At 43.2% G+C, this 20,719-nt stretch overlaps 1 protein-coding gene across 2 annotated transcripts in view; it reads right to left on the bottom strand.

Annotated features, from left to right (window-relative positions):
* Positions 1-3,383: 3,383 nt before the first annotated feature.
* BICDL2 (BICD family like cargo adaptor 2) overlaps positions 3,384-20,719 on the bottom strand; it is a 28,667-nt gene continuing 11,331 nt past the window's right edge. The window contains exons 3-10 of one of the 2 annotated variants that reach the window (XM_026711997.2): positions 19,625-19,741; positions 16,710-16,856; positions 16,291-16,473; positions 12,579-12,731; positions 12,357-12,487; positions 9,960-10,080; positions 6,645-6,738; positions 3,384-5,234 (exon numbers count right to left, since the gene is read on the bottom strand). In XM_026711997.2, the coding sequence (XP_026567782.1) occupies positions 5,194-5,234; positions 6,645-6,738; positions 9,960-10,080; positions 12,357-12,487; positions 12,579-12,731; positions 16,291-16,473; positions 16,710-16,856; positions 19,625-19,741 (987 nt within the window). In that variant the 3' untranslated portion in view covers positions 3,384-5,193. Of the gene's footprint in view, positions 5,235-6,554; positions 6,739-9,959; positions 10,081-12,356; positions 12,488-12,578; positions 12,732-16,290; positions 16,474-16,709; positions 16,857-19,624; positions 19,742-20,719 lie in introns of both variants that reach the window. The other variant, XM_087918352.1, reaches the window with a different exon arrangement.

Genomic DNA, 20,719 nt, shown 5'->3' with positions numbered 1-20,719 from the left:
ATTGCAGCCGCCCCCTCGGTTTTTGCAAGAAACGCACATTGTTCTCTTCTTAGGCCCACCATTAGAAAAGGAAAATGCCACCCAGAGGGTTGCAGCTGGCACAGAAAGACGAGGATGCCCACAGCCCATCAATTGTGGCACAGGCTGGCATTTCCTCTATTAGAATCACAACTTTTACTACTGTAAAAGCAAAGGGCAGGCTCAGTAGTTGCTGAGCTTGTATTCAAGTCCTGTTAAAAAATGTTTTGTTTTGTTTTTAAAGGTCAGATCAGCTTTTTTTACATCCTTACCGATGGTAGCTCGTATAACATTTTACTCCTCAGGAATATTTGGCAAACTCTGTTTCCTGTTTTGATTCACATTAGCATTATTTTGTTCCCAAACTAAGTTTTAAACATTAGGATTCTGGGGGAAAAGCGTTTTCCTGCCAACCAGAAACAAAAAAGCCAGATAAAAAAACAACAAAGACACAGAACTACTACAGGTAGTTCTCATCTTACGACTACAACTAAGCCCAACGTTTTCAGTTTTCAATGCTAAGCAAGGCATGGAGCTAAGACTTCAGTGAGAGGTTTTTTTTGTCCCATTTTATGACCTTTCTTGCCACCATTTTTGTGTGAATCACTGCAGTTGTTAAGTTAGCAGCATGGTTGTAAATTGAATCTGGCTTTGACATTGACTTTGCTTGTCAGAGGGTCGCAAAAGGGGATCACACAACTCTGGACCACGACAACTGTCATAAATACATGCCAGTTGCCAAGTGTCTGACTGTGGATAGGACCCTCAGGATGCTGCAACACTTGTAAGTCACATTTTTTCAGTGTCACTAAATGATCGGTTGAAATTTGAGGACTACCTATAATGGGATACTTAAATAGTCCATCAGCTGCATCCAAACGTTCTCACCCAACCAATGGGAAGCTATTTTTTTGTAAAATTACACATCTCTACTTACGTTGTTAACAGTTTTGTGTCATCAGTAATACATATATTTACATTTATTCCTATACATTAATCCCTATTCCTATGTTTTATACCATCTATCCCAAACCGCATAATATTCTGATTCCTCCTTGCCTTTTAGTTCTGCTGTAAGTATATCCATCTCAGCATATTCTAATATTTTTTGTATCAACATCTCTTTGGATGGTATCTTTATTGTTTTCCAGCCCTGTGCAGAAACTATCCTCGCCGCTGTTATTATATGTAATACAATGTTTTAGATTTGTTTGCTAAATTTGCCTTTAATTATTCCCAATAAGAATATTTCAGATTTAAATTCTGTTTGGTGTTCTTGGGAAGCTACATTTTGATGGCCCATCAGCCCCAGCCTATTATTATTTTGGCAAGAGATACTCTCAAATGTTCTGAAAGACCCAGCAGGGGATCAGAAGTGATTTAAGGGTGCAGGGGTGGGATTCAAATTTTTTAACAACCGGTTCTGTGGGCGTGGCTTAGGTGGTAGGTGTGGCTTGGTGTTCATGTAACTGGGTGGACATAGTTGGTGGTCATGTTATTGGCTGAGCATGGCCAACTCAATATCACTCACATCGAGGCACACATCTCCTCCCCTGGCCTCCTATGACTGTGGGGATGCTGCAACAGTCTTAAGTGTGAAAAATGGTCATAAGTCACTTTTTTCAGTGCCATTGTAACTTTGAATGGTCACTCCACACAAGCAAAGTACCAGCAAAGAAGGGGGGAAAAAACTCTAGAGAAGTTCCAGAGACAGGAAGTCTAGTCCTGCCAAGAATGTAATAAGGATTAACAGAAAGGCAGTTTCTGTAAGCAACACCAGAATGTTTCCTTCCTGCCTTCTTTACAGGATAGGCCAGTAATTCTAACAATCGGTCCTCTGAACTGCTTAGAATGTTAACAACTGGTTCTAGCGAATAGGTGCAAACTGGTAGAATCCCACCCCTGGGTGTGTATCACATTTCAAAACATGCTTGTGCAAGTGAAATGGGAAGGCCACTTAAACTCACCCCAGGCTATGCTTTTCAGATATGCTTGGTCAGTTATGTTCAAATGTATAATAGAGCAGAGGTCCCTAAACTTGGCAACTTTAAGACTCGCTGAGGAATTCTGGGAGGTGAAGTCCACCAGTCTTAAAGTTGCCAAGTTGTTATAGAGCCCTGGTATAGAGCAAGAGTGAGGAACCATGGTCCTTTTATGACTTGTGAACTTCAACCTCCAGAATTCCTGATCCAGTCATGATGGCTCAAGAATTTTGGGAGTTGAAGTCCATGTCATAAAGGGTCTACATAGTTCCCCACCTCTAATATAGAGTTAGAACAGAGAGATTCAAAATCTTTTCATTGGCCTGAGTTTGTTTATTTATTATTTATTTTTTAAACAAATGTATAAAGCTGTGGCTGCCCAATTCACACAGTGACTCTGGGCAGCTGTTACGTCGGTTACTGTAGTGCAGGGGTCCTCAAACTTGACAGCTTTAAGACTTGTGGACTTCAACTCCCAGAATTCCTCCTCCAGTCATGTTAGCTCAGGAATTCTGGGAGTTGAAGTCCACAAGTCTTAAACTTGCGGTTTGAAGACCCTTGCTATAGTGAATGGATTTCGTAGTTGAAGTCCCACATTTCTTCAGATAGAAAACATGACATCAACTTGTAGCCCTAACTATGAAAGTCAGATTGGTGACTTTAAACTTCACAGGTTGGTAGTTGTGGGGAAATAGGAGAAAGATGAGTTGTATTTCTTGCCATCTTGCATAATAGATTGTCTTACGAACACTATTGCACCCCAAATTTCCCTGACTAAGCAAGACAGATGTAAAGTGAGTTGAGCCCCATTTTATGACCTTTTGCTATAGTTGTTAAGCAAATCACTTTAGTTATTAAGTGAATCGTATGGTTGTTAAGTGAATCTGGCTTCCCCCATTGACTTGCAAATGACGATTCCAGGACCCTGGGATGCCGCAATCATAGTAAATATATGCTGGTTGCCAAGCACACAAATTTCAATCATGACTGTGGGAATGCTGGGTTAGTCATAAGTGCGAGGATTGGTTGTAGGTCACTTTTTTCAACCATTGTAACTTCAAATGGTCACTAAATGAATTATTTTAAGCTGAGGACTATCTATATGGCTTTGCACTTCCTTCTGGAGGCAGCTGGACTAGATATTGTGTAGATCCAAAGTCTTACGAATGGTAAATAACAATAAAGTCATTGCAGCGTGAGCAGGGTTATAATGTCTGGTCATAAATTCTGCTCTGAGATTTCTGAGTATTATTAGATTAATTCCTGTCTTGATCTGTTGAAGAATCCAGTTCCTAGAATCCCCCGCTCAATGTTGTGAAGCCCTTAATTTCCACCTGAACATGGGATTTCCAACAGAAGTGTCAAAGAGAAGCATGAAGGGCCAGTTCCAGACTTTAATAATCTTTATTAAATCTGTATTAACAAATTTACAACAAAAATACTCTATAGCAATATAGAATTTCTTCTTCTTAGATAAATAAATCTCTGGCTGGATCCGGCCTGTCAGCTTTGGTATTGAAATGGAAATATACAAGAATATACTATTTTGCGCATATAATTTATAATATATATATTATATATATATTATATATATATTATAAATATATAATATATATATATTTCTTGGCTGCATGCAACAGGAAGAGAAAGGGAAAAAGAAGAAAGAGCATTACTGCCCCCTGCTGGTGTTCCTGCAACATGACTGAAACTCATTTGCAGAAATATATGCAGATGTTTTAGAAGCCACAAATATATATACTTTATAAAAAGCAAATTATTCAGAAAACCTCAGTCAGCCTTTCCCAATCTGATGTTCTCCGGATGATTAGGGCTAAAGCAGTGTTTATCAACTTTGGCAACTTTAAGATTGTGGAACTACAACTCCCAGAATTCCTCAGCCAGCATGACTGGCTAAGGAATTCTGGGAGTTGAAGTCCACAAGTCTTAAAGTTATCAAGTTTGAAGACCTCTGCTCTAATTCATTGCAGAGTATAATACTGGTACATTCTGAAGGAAGACTCTTATGCCTATGCTGCTGTGCACTACTATTTCCGGTGGAATTGATAAAATATTTTTTTAAGAGTTGGAAGGGACCTTGGAGGTCTTCTAGTCCAATCCCCTGCTCAGGCAGGAGTCCCTAGCCCATTTCAGACAAATGTCTGTCCAATTCCTTCTTAAAAAATTCCAATGTCATTGCATTCACATTTGTCCTCTGCTTGTCTGGATTTTAAGAATCTGGCCCAAATTCCCTTTTATTTTCCATTATCCATCCTACTGAAATATCAAAACCTTGAATGCATTCTTTGGTATTCATTCTTTAAGGCAAGAAGAGAACTTTGAGGCTTAACCCAGTGCTTCCCAGAAAACAGATGTGTCTACATAACTATTAGTGGTTGAGCTCAACCCAAGGGAAAATTACCTTTTTTTTTTAATAGTGAAAAATAAAACAGAGTCTGCTTTGACGAATGGTTTGCTAGAGATATCCATGGGACGTGGGTCAAAATTTCAAGATGGCGGTTGCAGGATTGAAGCTGCCATCTTGATTTCATTTTCCTCCTCCAGGGACCTTCCTGTTTTGCCAGAAGTTGCCTCCCACTTGAAAGAAGTGAACATTACAAGTCTTTCTGGACTTATGACCACAACTGAGACCATAATTTCCATTTCTAAGCAAGTCAGTTGTTAGGTGATTTGTGTGTGCCCCATTTTATGATGTTTCTTGCCAGTTATTAAGCGAATCGCTGCAATTGTTAATTTAGTAACATGGTTGTTAAGTGTACCTGGCCTCCTCCCTGACTTTGCTTATCAGAAGGATGTAAAAAGGCGATTACAGGACCCTGGGACACAGCAACCGTCATAAATACGATCTCATGACCAAGCGGAGGCTACAATGGTCATAATGTGAACGATGGTCATAAGCCACTTGTTTCAGTGCTATTGCAACTTTGAAAGGTCACTAAATGAATGGTTAAAAGTCAAGGACTACCTGTAATCTATTTCTTCTAGCAAGGGAGTGATGTGAGAATAGTATGTCCCTTCCCACCAATCTTGATTCTGTGAAAAAGTGGAGAAAATCAGAAGCCATGTTTCTAGGCGCGTTCCATCAAAAGCCAGGTGCTGGGACTTGTAGATGCCTCGACCTGCCATTCTGGAATAATCCTGAGTCATGTCTCCAATTCACCAGAAGAGGGTGATCTTAGAACTTGGAGCAGAGATTGGCCAACTGCTGTTGGAAACCTAGATGTGTTTTAAAAGAAAGACCAGACCCAATGTCAGTGTTTTACAATCCAGGATAACTACTAAAAGAGAATTGCATTTAATTGCATGATTTTAGTCAGCTCAGTCAATTGGCCATCCACTTGATTTGACCTACTTTCAGACAAGAACACTCTACCTAGCTCTTGTGGTTACTTCTTGGATGGTCTTCAACAGTATTTGAATTGTGCCAACTGGGAATTGTTGGTCTGAATATCAGAAAAGCATCTGGCTTCATGGTGATGTTACAAGTTTGATCAGGAAGTCCAACCTTGGCAACTTTAAGAGCTTTGAACAATTCCCAGAATTCCCCAGTCAACCATGCTGACTAGGGCATTCTGGGAGTTGAAGTCCATAAACTTGCCAAGGTTGGACATCCCTGGATTAGATGATTCCATGACATGAACTCTCCAACTGCTCCAAGTTAAATGTGACTGAAATTCATGTATCACCAAATGACACCACCCCAAGGCTGTGATTCAATGGGATGCCCTAAACATGCCTTGAGATGCCAAGATCTTGCTAACTAAGGCAAGGAATCCTACTGGCATGCTGCCAACCTTGAAGGCTCTCATATGTTAACCAAGAACTACAGATGCTCCTCTGTGGAAGTATGGATGGACAACCATATTCCCATCCCCAGTTCCTGTCTCTTTTCCAATGGCCTACATTCTACTGCTATGTTATGGGTGCTTATAAAGGAATTCCTGGAGCCATAATTGGCATGGATTCCTCTACGAATGCACCCTGGGATGCATTCGACCAAGCATGATATCAGGGAAGAACCTGGAGCAAAAAAAAGGTAAAGATTTCCCTGTCAGTCAAGTCCCACTCTAGAGCACTCTTATTTCAGTTTCTAAGCTGAGGAAGCCAGCATTGTTTGAAGACAATTTCTGTGGTCATGTGGCCAGTATGGCTATATACCAAAGGCACATGGAACACTATGGCCTTCCCATCAAAATGGTACCTATTTATCTATTAGCATTTGCATGATTTTGATCTGGTAGGTGGGCAGGAGCTGAGGCAGGTAATGGGAGCTCATTCCATTGTGCAGAGCTCGGGTCTCAAACCCAGGAGAGGGCAGCATAACCCCATTTTTTCCAACATCTGTATGAGTGGGACACAGAATAAGAGAACAAATTCTTGGCCTAGATGGATTCAAAGTTGCTTCAAAGGCTCTTGAACTCATTCAGCCCTTGTCCCTACAAGATGTCCCTAACAGGAGTCTCCTATACATCCAGTCTGGCCTTCGCATTCCCTTCACCCATTTTCCTGCCTTCGGCCATATTAGAAGTTCCACACCTTAAACAATTCAGCTTTTCCGGAAGAATGAGAAGAAGCCCGTGCCACTGGGCATGCTGGCACCAGCCCGAAATAATTCAGGACCCTTGCCTTGTGTCGGTGGCTTTGGTGGTGGGGTAAAGCAGTGGCGTTCTTCCTGCTGTTTCTGGAGAAGTTGCTGGTGAATAATATACTGGATATCATCCTGTAAGCCGCAAAGAAAAGAAAAAGAGAGAATATTCTGATCAATGTGAAGTAGAATCCAGAAATCCTCTCCTGAGTATCTCTGGAGTAATATCAGATATGCTGTTCCAATCCATTTTCATGTAAAAGGGTCCATCTGCTTGCAATCTAGATAGTCCTCAACTTACGACCATGTTTGGGACCAGAATTTCCATTGCTAAGCAAGGGCGTTGATTTTATGACTTTTTTGCCACAGTTCAGTGACTCAAGGTAGTTTTTACATTAATCATGCAGTCGTTAAGCAAATCTGGATTCTGCCATTGATTTTGCTTGTCAGAAGCAGCTGGGAAATCGTTGCAGACGGTAATCACATGACCCTGGGACAGTGCAACCATCATACGTATCACTAGCAGTAGCACTTAGACTTATATACCGCTTTATAGCCCTCTCTAAACAGCTTACAGAGTCAGCCTATTGCCCCCAACCAGTAGTAGGATTCAAATTTTTTACTATCCGTTCTGTGGGCGTGGCTTGGTAGGCATGGCAGGGGAAGGATACTGCAAAATCCCCATTCCCTCCCCACTCCACTAGCCTGCTTTCCAGCTCCCTTCTCCTGTGCAGGGCAACAAAAGAAGACCCAGCCGATCAGCTGGGACTCGGGAGGCAGAGAAGAGATGGGGGTGGGGCTAGTCAGAGGTGGGATTGGCCAGTTCTCTGAACTACTCAAAATTTCCGCTACCGGTTCTCCAGAACTGGTCAGAACCTGCTGAATACCACCTCTGCCCCCAACAATCTGGGTCTTCATTTTACCAATTTCGGAGGGATGGAAAGTTGAGTCAACCTTGAGCCGGTCAAAATCGAACTGCTGGCAGTCAGCAGAGTTAACCTGCAATACTGCATTCTAACCACCGTGCCACCATGGTTCTTTCCCCACATAAATACATGCTGGTTACAGAGTGCCCAGATGTGGACCACGTGACAGTGGGAATGCTGTGGTGGTTGTCCTGTAAGCGTGAGGACTGCCTTTAAGTCACTGTTTTCAGTGCCTTTGTAACTTGTAATGATCATTCAACAAACAGTTGTAAGTCCAGGACTACTTGTTATTTTGAATGAAAGGCACAATTTTGCTCCCGGAGGCACCCATGTGTAAGGTATTTTTGCTCCAAGGCAAAGATAAAAAAGATGACTGTGGGTTTTTGGGGGGTGGCTTCGTGGAAATGAAATGGCATAGTTTTATCCCAATAATAGAATTGCATCATTTGGAAAGTAATGTTTCCTTTTCTCATACAGTTAGGCACGCAATTGCAGCCCAGTCAATCATGTTTGCTCGGTGTTTATCCTGCTTTATCCAGCTTCAGACCATTCAAATGCCTTCATTGGTTTTATGTACAGGAAATCCTCGACTTACAACAGTTCATTTAGTGGCCGTTCAAAGTTACAACATCCACTGAAAAAAAGTGATTTATGACCATTGTTCACACGTACATCCCTGGTAGCATCCCCAGGGTCATGTGATCAAAATTCAGACTCTTGGCAAACGGATTCATTTTATGATGGTTGCGGTGTCCCAGGATCATGTGGTCCTCTTTTGCGACCTTCTAATAAGCCAACTGGATGGAGAACCCAAACTCACTTAACAACTGTACTATTAACTTAACCGTTGCAGTGACTCACTTAACCTCTGTGGCAAGAAAGGTCATAAAATGGGGCAAAACTCACTTAACGAATGTCTCACTTAGCAGCATACATTTTGGATTCAATTGTGGTCGTAAGTTGAGGACTACCTGTACAGAATCATAAATCCAACACAGAAAGGGGAAAAAATATATTTTTGTCCCTCCCTGGTTTGTTTCTGTGATTTTCTGAACTCCTTTCCTCCTATATCACTTCTACTTCATTATTTCGTACTCTTTTTTTTTTGCAACTAATAACATCTTAACCCTTCCTGTAACTCATTTGTTTTTAATTACAGGGAGTCCTGGACTTACAACTTTTCATTTAGTGACTGTTCAAATGGCACGGAGAAAAGTAACTTATGACTATTTTTCACACTTCACTTATGACTGTTGTATCATCCCTCTGGTCATGTGATCAAAATTCAGACTCTTGGCAACTGGTTCATATTTAGGATGGTTGTAATGTCCCAGGCAAGGGAAGGAGAAGGCCTAGTGGTGGGATTCAAATTTTTTTACTACTGGTTCTGTGGGTGTGGCTTGGCTTGGTGGGCATGGCTTGGTGGATGTGGCAGGGAAAGGATACTGCAAAATCCCCATTCCCTCCCCACCCAACTAACCTGCTTTCCAGCTCCGTTCTCCTGTGCAGGGCAACCAAAGAAGAGCCAGCCAATCAGCTGGGACTCAGGAGGCAGAGAACAGATGGGGGCGGGACCAGTCAGAGGTAGTATTTGCCGGAACACAAAATTCCGCTACCGATTCTCCAGAACTGGTCAGAACCTGCTGAATATCCCCTCTGAGAAGGCTGCCTTGCCTCCTCCTTCCCTCATGCTGGCCGCTTTGTTGCCTGTTGCCAGCGCAGTGTGATGCCCAGGATCCATTTTGATAGCGGGGATAGTGGTAATTTACAACCGGTTCACCCAGGGTCAGGTTGGCCACTGTAGGAGGCTTGTCCCACATGTGCGATGGAGCTGAGGACAGAGTTGGGCCACATCTCCCATGACAGCCAACCTGACCCTGGGCGAACAAGTTGTTAAATTATTTAAATCCCACCACCTGTCCCAGGGTCATGTGATCCCTTTGTGACCTTCTGACAAGCAATGGGGAAACCACATTCACTCAATAACCAGTTAAGAACTTGATAACTTAATAAAATGGGACAAAACACACTTAAAAAATGTCCCACTTGGCAACACATATTTTGGGCTCAATTGCTGTCGTAAGTAGAAGACTACCTGTATGCTTCAGTAAATATTTATTTTTGGATTTGCTTCCCTGCAAGCTCCCCTTTTTATATCCCGTTGTTGGGCCTTTCCCGCTTCCAAGGGGCCTATTTTGAAAAGGATCGGATTCATTCAGTAAACCTGGAACAAGCCGGGAATAAAAATTCCCACAGTTCAGCTATGTCAAAAATGCATCTGGAAATGAAGGAGCCAAAGCTATGTCTGAATGGGAATTTTTAAAAAGGGGGCATCGGGATTGTTACCATTCCTGACACAAGGCTCACAGCTTGCAAGCGGATTAACAGTGAGGACGTGTTTCCTGATGGTTCTGATATTTGCTTACTCACCTGCCAGGCTTCCAATTCCTGGGAAAGTGCCATCTTCTGGCGAATGACACGCAGTAACTGTTGGCTCAGCGAATCTCGCTCCAGGGAGATTTTTGCCAATTCCAATTCTATTTCGCCTTTCCTAGTAGGAAAAAAAGTGTTGACAATCATCTGGAGCACTACCAGAACACTGTCGGCATTAACAAAATCCCCATCACTCAAATGATATTGAATTTTGGGTAGCTGGTAGTTGCTGTAATATTTGCTAAATGTGTCCTTGGTGGATTCTCCTTTGGTTCTGATATAACCTGGTGCTATGCTATAAAAATGTTATTTTTAGGGAATGGGCAGCATTTTCAATTGGATCTTCTGATCTGATAGTATCAATACAGTGACTTCAAACCTGGTGTTATTGTTTGGCAACTCCGTTAACGGTGTGATTTTAACGTTATTAGTTAACCCACTAGCCATAAACATTACAGTTGCTCAAAAAAGCAACCTTTGCAGAGTGTATGATGAAGTCAGCAAATTTATTCAGGTTGAATAATTTTGATAAGCAGAAAAGGAACACGATTTGGCTAAAATTGGAAAGATTCAAGGCTGATGCTTAAAGATTTCTGCCAAGGTCTCATTTCCATCCTTTAAACCCTTGCAGTAATGCAACATCATCATAAATAAGGCCACTCGCTGTAAGAAAATGCAATGGTAGCAATAATGGAGAATATTTGTAGCTTAGGGTTGAAATGAAGAATCCTTGGTGCTTTCTAAGCGTGATTGTTTTCTTGCAGACATTTCATTCCCCAAACTATGTAACATCATCAGTGCAATGGTAGAGATTATGACTTCGATTATTTTTTGTTGTATTTGCAACAAAGTACAAATTGTAGCTTTTGTTCTAACAGAATCACGGAGTTCTAATTGGGATGGAGAAAAATAATAACTCTTGCCATGGAAAAGTGATTCTCAACCTTGGCAGATTTAGGATTCCCAGAATTCCTCAGTCAGCCAGCCTGGCTAGGGAACTCTGGGAGTTGAAGTTTAGACATCTTAAAGCTGCCAAGGTTGAGAAACATGAGCCTCTGGTAAACAGCCTTGGAAGATGGGGGTCTCATTTAATCTGCTTTGTCAGTGAGACCACATGGTTGGGTCTAACTCAGTTTTCCCCAGTCTAATAACTCCAGATGAGATGCCTTTGTAAATGGCTGCCTCAGACTTTGAAAGTTGCCTCCCCAAGATAGACAGGCTGGTCCAACTGCTTTGACAGGCAACAAACCCAGCAGCAATTATAGTATCAGGAGCAAAGGGATTATATAGATAGTCCTTAATGTATGACTATTGGGATTGGAACTTCTGTTAGGCGATTGTTAAATGAGTTGCACCCGGTTTTACTTTTTTGGCACAGCTGGCAGGTGAATCACCATGGTTGTTAAGTGAATCATATGGATGCTTAAGCAAATCTGGCTTCCCCCCCTTGACTTTTCTTGATGATCATATGACCCTGGGACACTACAACCATTCTAAATACATGCTGGCTGCCGACCACCAAATTTGATCACATGACTACGGGGATGCTGCAACAATCTTAAGTACGAGGACCAGTCATGACACTCTTTTCAGTACTTCTTTTAACTTGGAATGGTTGCTAAGTGAACGATGGTTAAGTCAAAGCAGTGGTTGCCAATGTGGCCCACAGCCCACTGGTGGGCCGTAAGAAAATTTTGGTGGGCCTCAGAGAAATCTCACCCCCCCGAGCACGCCCCAAAACAATTAATCCAGACTGCGCATAAACATAAGGCTATGCTGCTCACATGGTCCACAGGAAGTTCCCTGCCCACTCACTCCTTATCCAGCAAACTTGCCTGCTAAATTGCTATTTTTCCTTTTTCCAGCCATCATTTGTTTTGCTGTGCCGGGAGATTTAGATTAGCTAGGAAACGGGAAATGGTTGGATTTCTTGCTTTCTAGCTAGTCTTTAGCTCTTCGGTTCTGCTTTTAAGCCCAGCCGAACCTCCCTTAGGACTGAAGCTTCTATTGTTCAGTGCAGACTCACAGCAAGCAAATTTGAGAGACTGAGCTAGCCAATGGCAGATAGATAGATCACTGAATGATTCTGTGAGCAACTCAATCTGCCTGCCTGCTTTGCCTGATTTTGGGTAAAAGTTGATCTTTTTAATAAAAAAATTCCAGTATTTATATAAATATTTATAATATTTACATACAAGCCATGCCCAGCCAGTCACATGACCACCAAGCCATACCCACAAATTAGGCCACACCCACAGAACTGGTTAGTGGTGCCTGGGATTTAAAATTATGGGTTTGGTGGTCCCTGAGGTCCAAAAGGTTGGCGATCTCTGAGTCAAAGGATCCCCGGTACTTAAATCAATGGGGTTGGCAAAGCAAATCGTCAGAGCTCACTTGATTATAGCCTCATCCCGGTCTGCTACGGCGAACTTCAAGGCCTTGTCCCGATTGCTTTCTTGGTACAACCGTCTCTGGTTCTCTATCTCGGCCTTCAAACCGCTGAGCTCCACGTGCTGCAAAGTCACCTGGGAACAGAGGTAAATGTCAAGCAACGTGCGGCCCCCGAGCCACACGAGACATTGCCCTCCCACAAGAAAGAAGTACAGCGCAGGTTACCTGATCCTGGAGTTTTGCAATCTCGATTTCTTTCTGGGCCAGGATGTCTTGCTGCTGATAGCTCAAGGCCGAAACCTTTTTGGTGTATTCAGAGAGGTTCTCTTCCGGTCTTGGAGAGGCCTTCTTTGGAGTGCAACCAGTCTTGCTGATTGACTAAAGCAGATAAACAGATGCCCGCCCAAGAGTGAGAAAGCTTAGTGCTAAAAAGTAGACTTTGAGGTGGACTATAGATAGTCCTTGACTTTAGGTAGCCCTCGATTTATAACCATTTGTTTAGCGACCATTCAAAGTTACAATGCCACTGAAAAAAGAGACTTATGATAGTTTTCCACACTTACAACTGTTGCAGCACATCAGAGTTGGCATTCAGCAGGTTCTGACCAGTTCTGGAGAACCGGTAGTGGAAATTTTGAATAGTTCGGAGAACCGGCAAATACCATCTCTGACTGGCCCCACCCCCATCTATTCTCTGCCTCCTGAATCCCAGCTGATCAGTTGGGTCTTCTTTGGTTGCCCTGCATGGGAGAACAGAGCTGGAAAGCAGGTTAATGGGGTGGGGAGAGAATGGGGATTTTGCAGTATCCTTCCCCCAGGAGTGGGGAGGGAATGGGGATTTTACAGTATCCTTCCCATGCCAGGCCCACAGAACCGGTAGTAAAAAAAAATTTGAATCCCACTATTGCAACACATGATAAAAATTTGGATGCTTAGCAACTGATATGTATTTATGATACTTGCAATGCCCTGTCATGTGGTCACCCTGACAAGCAAAAATCAATGGGAAGCTACATTCACTTAAAAACAGGGATGGGATTCTACAGGTTCGCACCTATTCGCTAGACCTGGTTGTTAACATTCTAAGCAGTTCAGAGAACCGGTTGTTAGAAGAAATTACTGGCCTAATCCTGTAAGGAAGGCAGGAAGGAAACATTCTGGTATTGCTTACAGAAACTGCCTCTCCATTAACTCTTATTACATTCTTGGCAGGACTAGACTTCCTGTCTCAGGAACTTCTCTGGAGTTTTTTTCCCCTCCTTTGCTGGTACTTTGCTTGTGTGGAGTGACCATTCAAAGTTACAATGGCACTGAAAAAAGTAACTTATGACCATTTTTCACACTTACGACTGTTGCAGCATCCTCACAGTCATGAGAGGCCAAGTGAGGAGATGCGTGCCTTGATGTGAGTGATATTGAGTTGGCCACGCCCATCCAATAACATGACACCAAGCCATGTCCAGCCAGTCATATGACCACCAAGCCACGCCCACCAACTAAGCCATGCCCACAGAACCAGTTGTTAAAAAATTTGAATCCCACCTCTGCTTAACAACCATATTACTAACTGAACAACTGCAGTGATTCGCTTAACAACTCTGGCAAGAAAGGTCATAAAATGGGGCAAAACAACTGTCTTGCTTAGCAGTAGAAATTTTGAGATCGGTTGTGGTCGTAAGTCGAGGACTATCACATTGTCTTCATGTGAATCTTTCCAGGACAATTCTTCATGGGGACTCCCATGTTGCATTAAGATATCACTTATTTGTCTTTGGACCAAATTGCAGTTTTGTGCATTGTTTGTTACTGATAAGCCTACCTGGACCCAGGAGAACCTATCATCCTATTATTTTTCTAATATCACTCTTTTCAGAGGCTTTTTGATAAGAATGAAATGCTATTTTTCACAGCCCAATGGCTCCCCAGAAACAGTTGTTCCTTTATTTATTTATTTAACTGCCAAGCATATTCAACATCTGGCAGGTGTGGAGGCAATTTATTTCTTTTAGAAAATAAAACAATATCTGTCTGTGTGCAGGATACTGAGAGAGAGGGTTTGCAATTATTCAGAGGATGTGATAGCTCTTTCACCAGGCATTATTTAAGTCCCCTGGACTTCCTTCTTGGTCCAGGGATGAGAGAACTGACTTGTTCCTGGTGTAATTCCTTGCCTCTTTTCACTGTTTCAAGTCCCACAGAAAGGAAGATACCCAAAGGCCATCTTCCTATTGGGTTGTGAGGCATTAGGGCTGGAAATAGAGTGAACCCTGTGCTGTGCAGAAGTGCCTTTTAATTTGTCCCAGCTAGGTAAAAAGATCGCACGCTTCAGATGTCCCCAGTCAATATACTCAGAATACAGGTAGTCCTCAACTTAAAACTGCAGTTGGGACCAGAATTTTTGCTGTTAAGCAAGATGATTATTAAGTGAGTCAGGGCCAATTTGATGACCTTTTCAGCACAGTTGTTAAGAAGTGAGTCCCTGCACTTGTTCGCTGAATCATGTGGTCAAATCCAGCTTGACCCGCTGACTTTGCTTGTCGGAAGCCAGCTGGGAAGATTGCAAATCTTGGAAACTAATCAAGGAGAGAAGCAAACTAGAACCAGTAAGAAATTTCCTGGCATTGGGAACAATTAACCAGTGGAACAACTTGCCTCCAGAAGTTGCGAATGCTCCAAAACTGGAAGTTTTAAAGAAGAGATTGGACAACCATTTGTCTGGAATGGTATAGGGGTTCCTGCCTGAGCAGGTGGTTGGAGTGGACTAGAAGACCTCCAAGGTCCCTTCCAACTCCATTATTCTAGTCTATTCTAAATGGTGATTGTATGACCACAGGACGCTGCAACTATTGCAAGTATAGCCTGGTTGCCAAGCATCTGAATTTTTGTGAATACTACAAGGGTCATAAGTGTGAGGGTCAGTTGTAAGTCACTCTCCAGGGCCATTATTACTTTGAATAGCCACTAAACTAATACTTGTAAGTCAAGGATTGGTATACGGTTGTAAATCGAGGGTTATCTGCATACCCAAAGGGTGGGAAAGGTTGCCCCAAAGAGGCTTTTCCAAAAGGCAACTGGACTTTGTTTTTCCTTGAAAACGTTTCGCTTCTCATCAGGGGTGGGATTCAATTTTTTTAACAACCGGTTCTGTGGGTGTGGCTTAGTTGGTGGGCGTGGCTTGGTGGTCATGTGACTGGGTGGACATGGCTTGGTGGTCATATTACTGGCTGGCCGTGGCCAAATCAACATCACTCACATTGCGTGTCCTCGCCTGGCCTCTCATGACTGTGGGGATGCTGCAACAGTCGTAAGTGTGAAAAACGGTCATAAGTCACTTTTTTCAATGGTCACTCCACACAAGCAAAGTACCAGCAAAGGACGGGAAAAAAACTCGAGAGAAGTTCCTGAGACAGGAAGTCTAGTCCTGCCAAGAATGTAATAAGGGTTAATGGGAGGCAGTTTCTGTAAGCAATACCAGAATGTTTCCTTCCTGCCTTCCTTACAGGATTAAGCCAGTAATTTCTTCTAACAACCGGTTCTCCAAACTGCTTAGAATGTTAACAACCGGTTCTAGCGAATAGGTGCGAACTGGTAGAATCCCACCCCTGCCTCTCATCCAAGAAGCTTCTTCAGTTCTGTCTGAATGTTGGAGAATTCTCCTTCATGCAGGTAGAACTGAAGAAGCTTCTCTTGGATGAGAAGCAAAATGTCTTCAAGGAAAAACAAATTCCAGTTTTGAAAAAGCACCTTTGGGACAACCATGACTGAGAAACTCCATAGACATTTGGGATGAATCAGAATAATGAATCAGATGTATAAATGCTCTGCACTCCCTCAAATCAGCATACAAATTACAATCATCTTTTGACATTGAAAATATCCCCGGCTGAACTAAAAAGGGAACCTGAGTTCTCTTCCCAGCTGCATCCTTCTGTTTTACCTTCGGTGTCTGTCCAGGGGCTCCTGGGGCATCGCCTAAACTGCTTTCGATCTCAGATTGGATGGAGGTAACAGAGGTATCTAACTCATGCAGACGGATCTCTTCCTTCAGATCCTTGACTTGATGCTGGAGGCGCCTATTGGCAGTCCGAAGTTCCTCAGCTTCCGCTTCTACCTGTTTAAACTTTGGATGGAAAGAGAAACAGGAAGAAGAGAGGATGAAAATAGCTTGCCGGGAAGAGGTATTTCGCTCAAATTTCATGGAATTCTTCTTCCTAATTCTTTGCATAACCAACCCCGGGTGACTCATTTTCCCACCAGTGGTTTCATATCTCCTTCTGTTTCGTCCCTTCAGTTTCAAGATTGGCCATCGTTCCCCTGCAACATAACACTGACGTGCAAGTAGAAATATCACTATACCCTCAGCTGCTTTTCGCTGCTCTCTTTGCGTAGAAGGAGGAGGTTCTCGTGTAACGTGTCCACCAGTGCCTGGATAGCTTCATTCTCCTCGCGAAGCTGACGGATCTGTTTCTCCATATCCTGCTTCCGCTCTTGAAGCAGACGATTCTGCGAAGGAAGAGATCAGAGATGAGCATAAGAAGAAAGGAGATCAGCCCCACATCGCCGTTCCCTGCTCAGTCAGTCCGTTGTCTCATTTTTGGTTTGGGACAAGTGGGATATTTTTCTTTCAAACCCAGAAAATCTGGAATAACACTGCATACCTATCTTTGTTAAAATAAAATAAAATAAAAAGACATTAAATAACAGATATCACCCAAGTGTGGTTCCCAACCCAGACTGGGTAATAGATTGTCCATTTGTCATACCAGTAAGAGACTGCACAAACTGAAGAACTAATAGCAATAGCACTTAGATTTATATACTGCTTCATACGACACTCTCTAAGCAGTTTACAAATGCCAGCATATTGCCCCCAGAAATCTGAGTTCTCATTTTATCAATCTTGGAAGGATGGGAAGCTGTCAACCTTGATCTGGTCAGGATCAAACTTCCAGCTGTAACAGGCAGAGTTATCTTGTAATACTGCATCCTAACCACTGTACCTTCATGGCTCCTAATACAGGTTTGTAACAAATGATGTTACCTATTTTGGGTAATGTAACATCTTCAAAAAATCTACGAAGCTCAGAGAGCACCAAGGACCCTCAAATACAAGTTTTCATCCTCCCATCTTTCTCTGCATGCAAAATTGTTAATGTAACACTGATAGTCCTCAACTTATGAACACAATGGTGACTGGAACTTCCATCACTAAGCAGTGCATTTGTTAGGTGAGTCATCATGTGACTGCTCCTGATTTTAAAAACTTTTTTACCAGAATCATTAAGCAAATCACATGGTTGTAAAGTGTGCTGTCCCAGCCAGTCTATGGGAATTGGATAGTTACTTAGGAATTATGAGCTGTCCCCTTTAGGGAATGCATCATGGTAAATGTAGTTAAAGGTATCCTGGGAAATGTAGTTCATGTCACGTGGCCAAATCTGTAATCCTGATTGGTCACTAATTTAACCCTCCATGGGTTGGGGGGAGTTTTCCTCACTTTTGCCTGAACTCTCTAACTCATGGCAGCTGCTTTCTATCGCTAGGAGATGGGTTAGGAGATAACCATCTTTTACTAAAAGGCAGGTATACAACGGATTGGTCATTAAAGAAGAACTTTGTCACAAATGTGAGTTATGAGGATACCTGATGAACCAATAAATGTACTTTTTTATGGATGTTTTGTAGAGTTTATCTACTTACATCTGCACAGCTTGCAAATCCATTACTGTGCAGGATACAGAAAATGAAGTGAATCTGGCTCTCCCCATTGACCTTGCTTGTTGAAAGCTACCTGGGAAGGTAACATATGGTGATCATATGACCCCAGGATGCTATAATCTTTGTAAATAGATGCTGGTTGCCAAGATCTTGAATTTGGATCGTATGACTGCAGGACGCTGTGATTGGTCGTAAGTCTTGTTTTTTTCCAGCACCGTTATAACTTCGAACAGTGATGAAACAAATGGTAGTCATAAGTTGACTACCTATACTTCTCAAAATGGCCTCCATTCAGAGAGCCACACACTTTCCTTGACATAACCAACCCTGCTGCTCCATCAGCCATTTTTGAGAACTGGGCATCATGATTAATACAGTAATTTTCAGGGGTTTCAGAGAAAGAGGATTATGAGGATTCTGGGAGAGTTACCCAAGGTGCTCCAGAGTGACGCTCAAGGACCTTGTAGGAAATATAAACAGAGACTCCAAATTGTCCAGCATTTCCTGAATCCTGGAAAAGAATGACCTAGGCTACATCGCGGTGGTGGGATTCAATTTTTTTTACTACCGGTTTGGTGGGCATGGCTTGGCTTGGTGGGTGTGGCTTGATGGGCGTGGCAGCGGAAGGATATTGCAAAATCCCCATTCCCTCCCCACCCCACTAACCTGCTTTCCAGCTCTGTTCTCCTGTGCAGGGCAACAGACCCAGACAATCAGCTGGGACTCGGGAGGCAGAGAATAGATGTGGGGTGGGCCCAGTCAGTGGTGCTATTTGCTGGTTCTCCAAACTACTCAAAATTTCCTCTACCGGTTCTCCAGAGCTGGTCAGAACCTGCTGAATACCAGCTCTGGTACATCGTGCTAATAATCAACTACGTATATTAGGAGTTGAAGGAACTCAAAGATTGATTATTGTCTCTACAGATGAAGACTTTCACAGCAATAATTAAAGTCAGATGTTCAGATAGGACAGACATGGAGCCGTTGCAGAGTTCCCCAATCTTTTCAGCTTTACGGATCGGGGGGGCGGGAGGAGAGGGGATGGTTCCACGTGAGCAGTAGACAAGCACATATGCAGCTCTGTTTGCACAAGCAGTGAGCACACATGCCCGCTTCTGGATCATATGGCGCACATCATGCACATAAAAGTTAAAAAAGAGGGAAGGAAGACCTACTTGAATATAAACATGTCTTTTTTTTTTAGCTCTGGGCAATCCCTGCTGTGCAACATAGGTTTGGAAAGAGAAGGAAGAATTGTTTTATGGCTACTAGATGAGGGCTGCAGAATTGCAATGACCTCTAGATGGCAGCAAAATGGCAGAAAACACCAAGTCTGTGCTGCCATCAGGTGGTTGTCAGTATTTTTTTAGCCCAGATCTACTTGGTACAGTAGCTCTGAGTCATCAGTTACCAATTTACCATGCACTAAATCAAACATTTTCAGATTAAGCAACAACACTCCTAGAATGGTGGAGAAGAAAGGGTTACGGTCTTTTACCCACCTGGCATCTATAGCCCGAAGGGAGATATTAATCAACCGTCTTTTTTCTTACCTCAGCTTGCAGACTTTGCACCCGGGCAGCATGCTCAGCGTTGCAAAGGGTCAGAGTCCGATGTTCTGCACGTAACCCAATCAGATTTTCCTGGAGCTGCTGCTCCAAGTGAGTTACCTATTGTAAATGGTGGAGCAGACAGCTCTTGGTTAGGCTTTGACAATAGAAAGGATCCTTTTAAACCACTTTTCCATGCAATTCTTGGCTCTGGATTATGCAAAATGGTGAGCAGTCCTCATCTTACGACTATAATAGACCCTGCCCATCAGATTCGTAAGTCGTGATGGTCGTAAAATAGGTCAGTCATGTGACCAACCCAATCTCTTTTGTGATGGTTGTTTAGCTCAGTGGCCCCCAACCTTTTTTGTGCCACGGCCCGGTACCGGCATCACAAAGTGATCCGCGGCCCGGTACCGGCATCAGCACGCATGACAAGGGAAGGCGAGCTGAGCGACCGGCCAGCCAGCCATCCTCCACTTCTCCCCACCACCTTCAATGCCTCCTTTGTACCTTTGTCGATGGGCTTCGGGACGGCTTCAGGACGGTCGCTTGGCTCGCCTTGCCTTGGGTGCTGAAAGAATCCTCGCGCCTTAGTTTCATTCGAAGCCACCCCCCCCCCGCTTTGATGAAACTAAGGCGCGAGGATTCCTTCAGGACCCAAACGCCGCTTTCCAACCGGAAAAGCTCACCCGGAAGCACTTTATCATTGAAACAAGATGGCGGCGCCCAGCAAACCGGCGGCCCGGTAGAAAATGTTCCACAGACCGGTACCGGTCTGGGGCCTGGTGGTTGGGAACCCCTGGTTTAGCTGACACAGCAATCATACAGCAGCTGCCATGCTTACTAAGCAAACACCATAGTTATTAAGCAAACCAATGGTTCACAGCGGGTGCAGTTATGGCAAAAAGTGGAAGTAACTACTGAATTTTGGCAAAACCATTGTAAAACACAAGCAGTTGACCAGTGGGGTCCAATTTCTAAGCCTCTGAAGTCCAGATGCAGGACTTGGAGGGGAGGGGAGGTGACTGTCAGATCCTTCAAATCTGGGTCGTAAGTAGCTTCCAGGTACAGATAGTCCTCAACTTGCAACAGTTC

Source organism: Pseudonaja textilis, chromosome Z (genome assembly GCF_049901715.1).
Source record: "Pseudonaja textilis isolate UNSWEBS1 chromosome Z, rPseTex1.2, whole genome shotgun sequence".
Lineage (NCBI taxonomy): Eukaryota > Metazoa > Chordata > Lepidosauria > Squamata > Elapidae > Pseudonaja > Pseudonaja textilis.
Note: the sequence above shows the minus strand (reverse complement) of the source record. Positions and strands in the feature narration are given on the sequence as shown.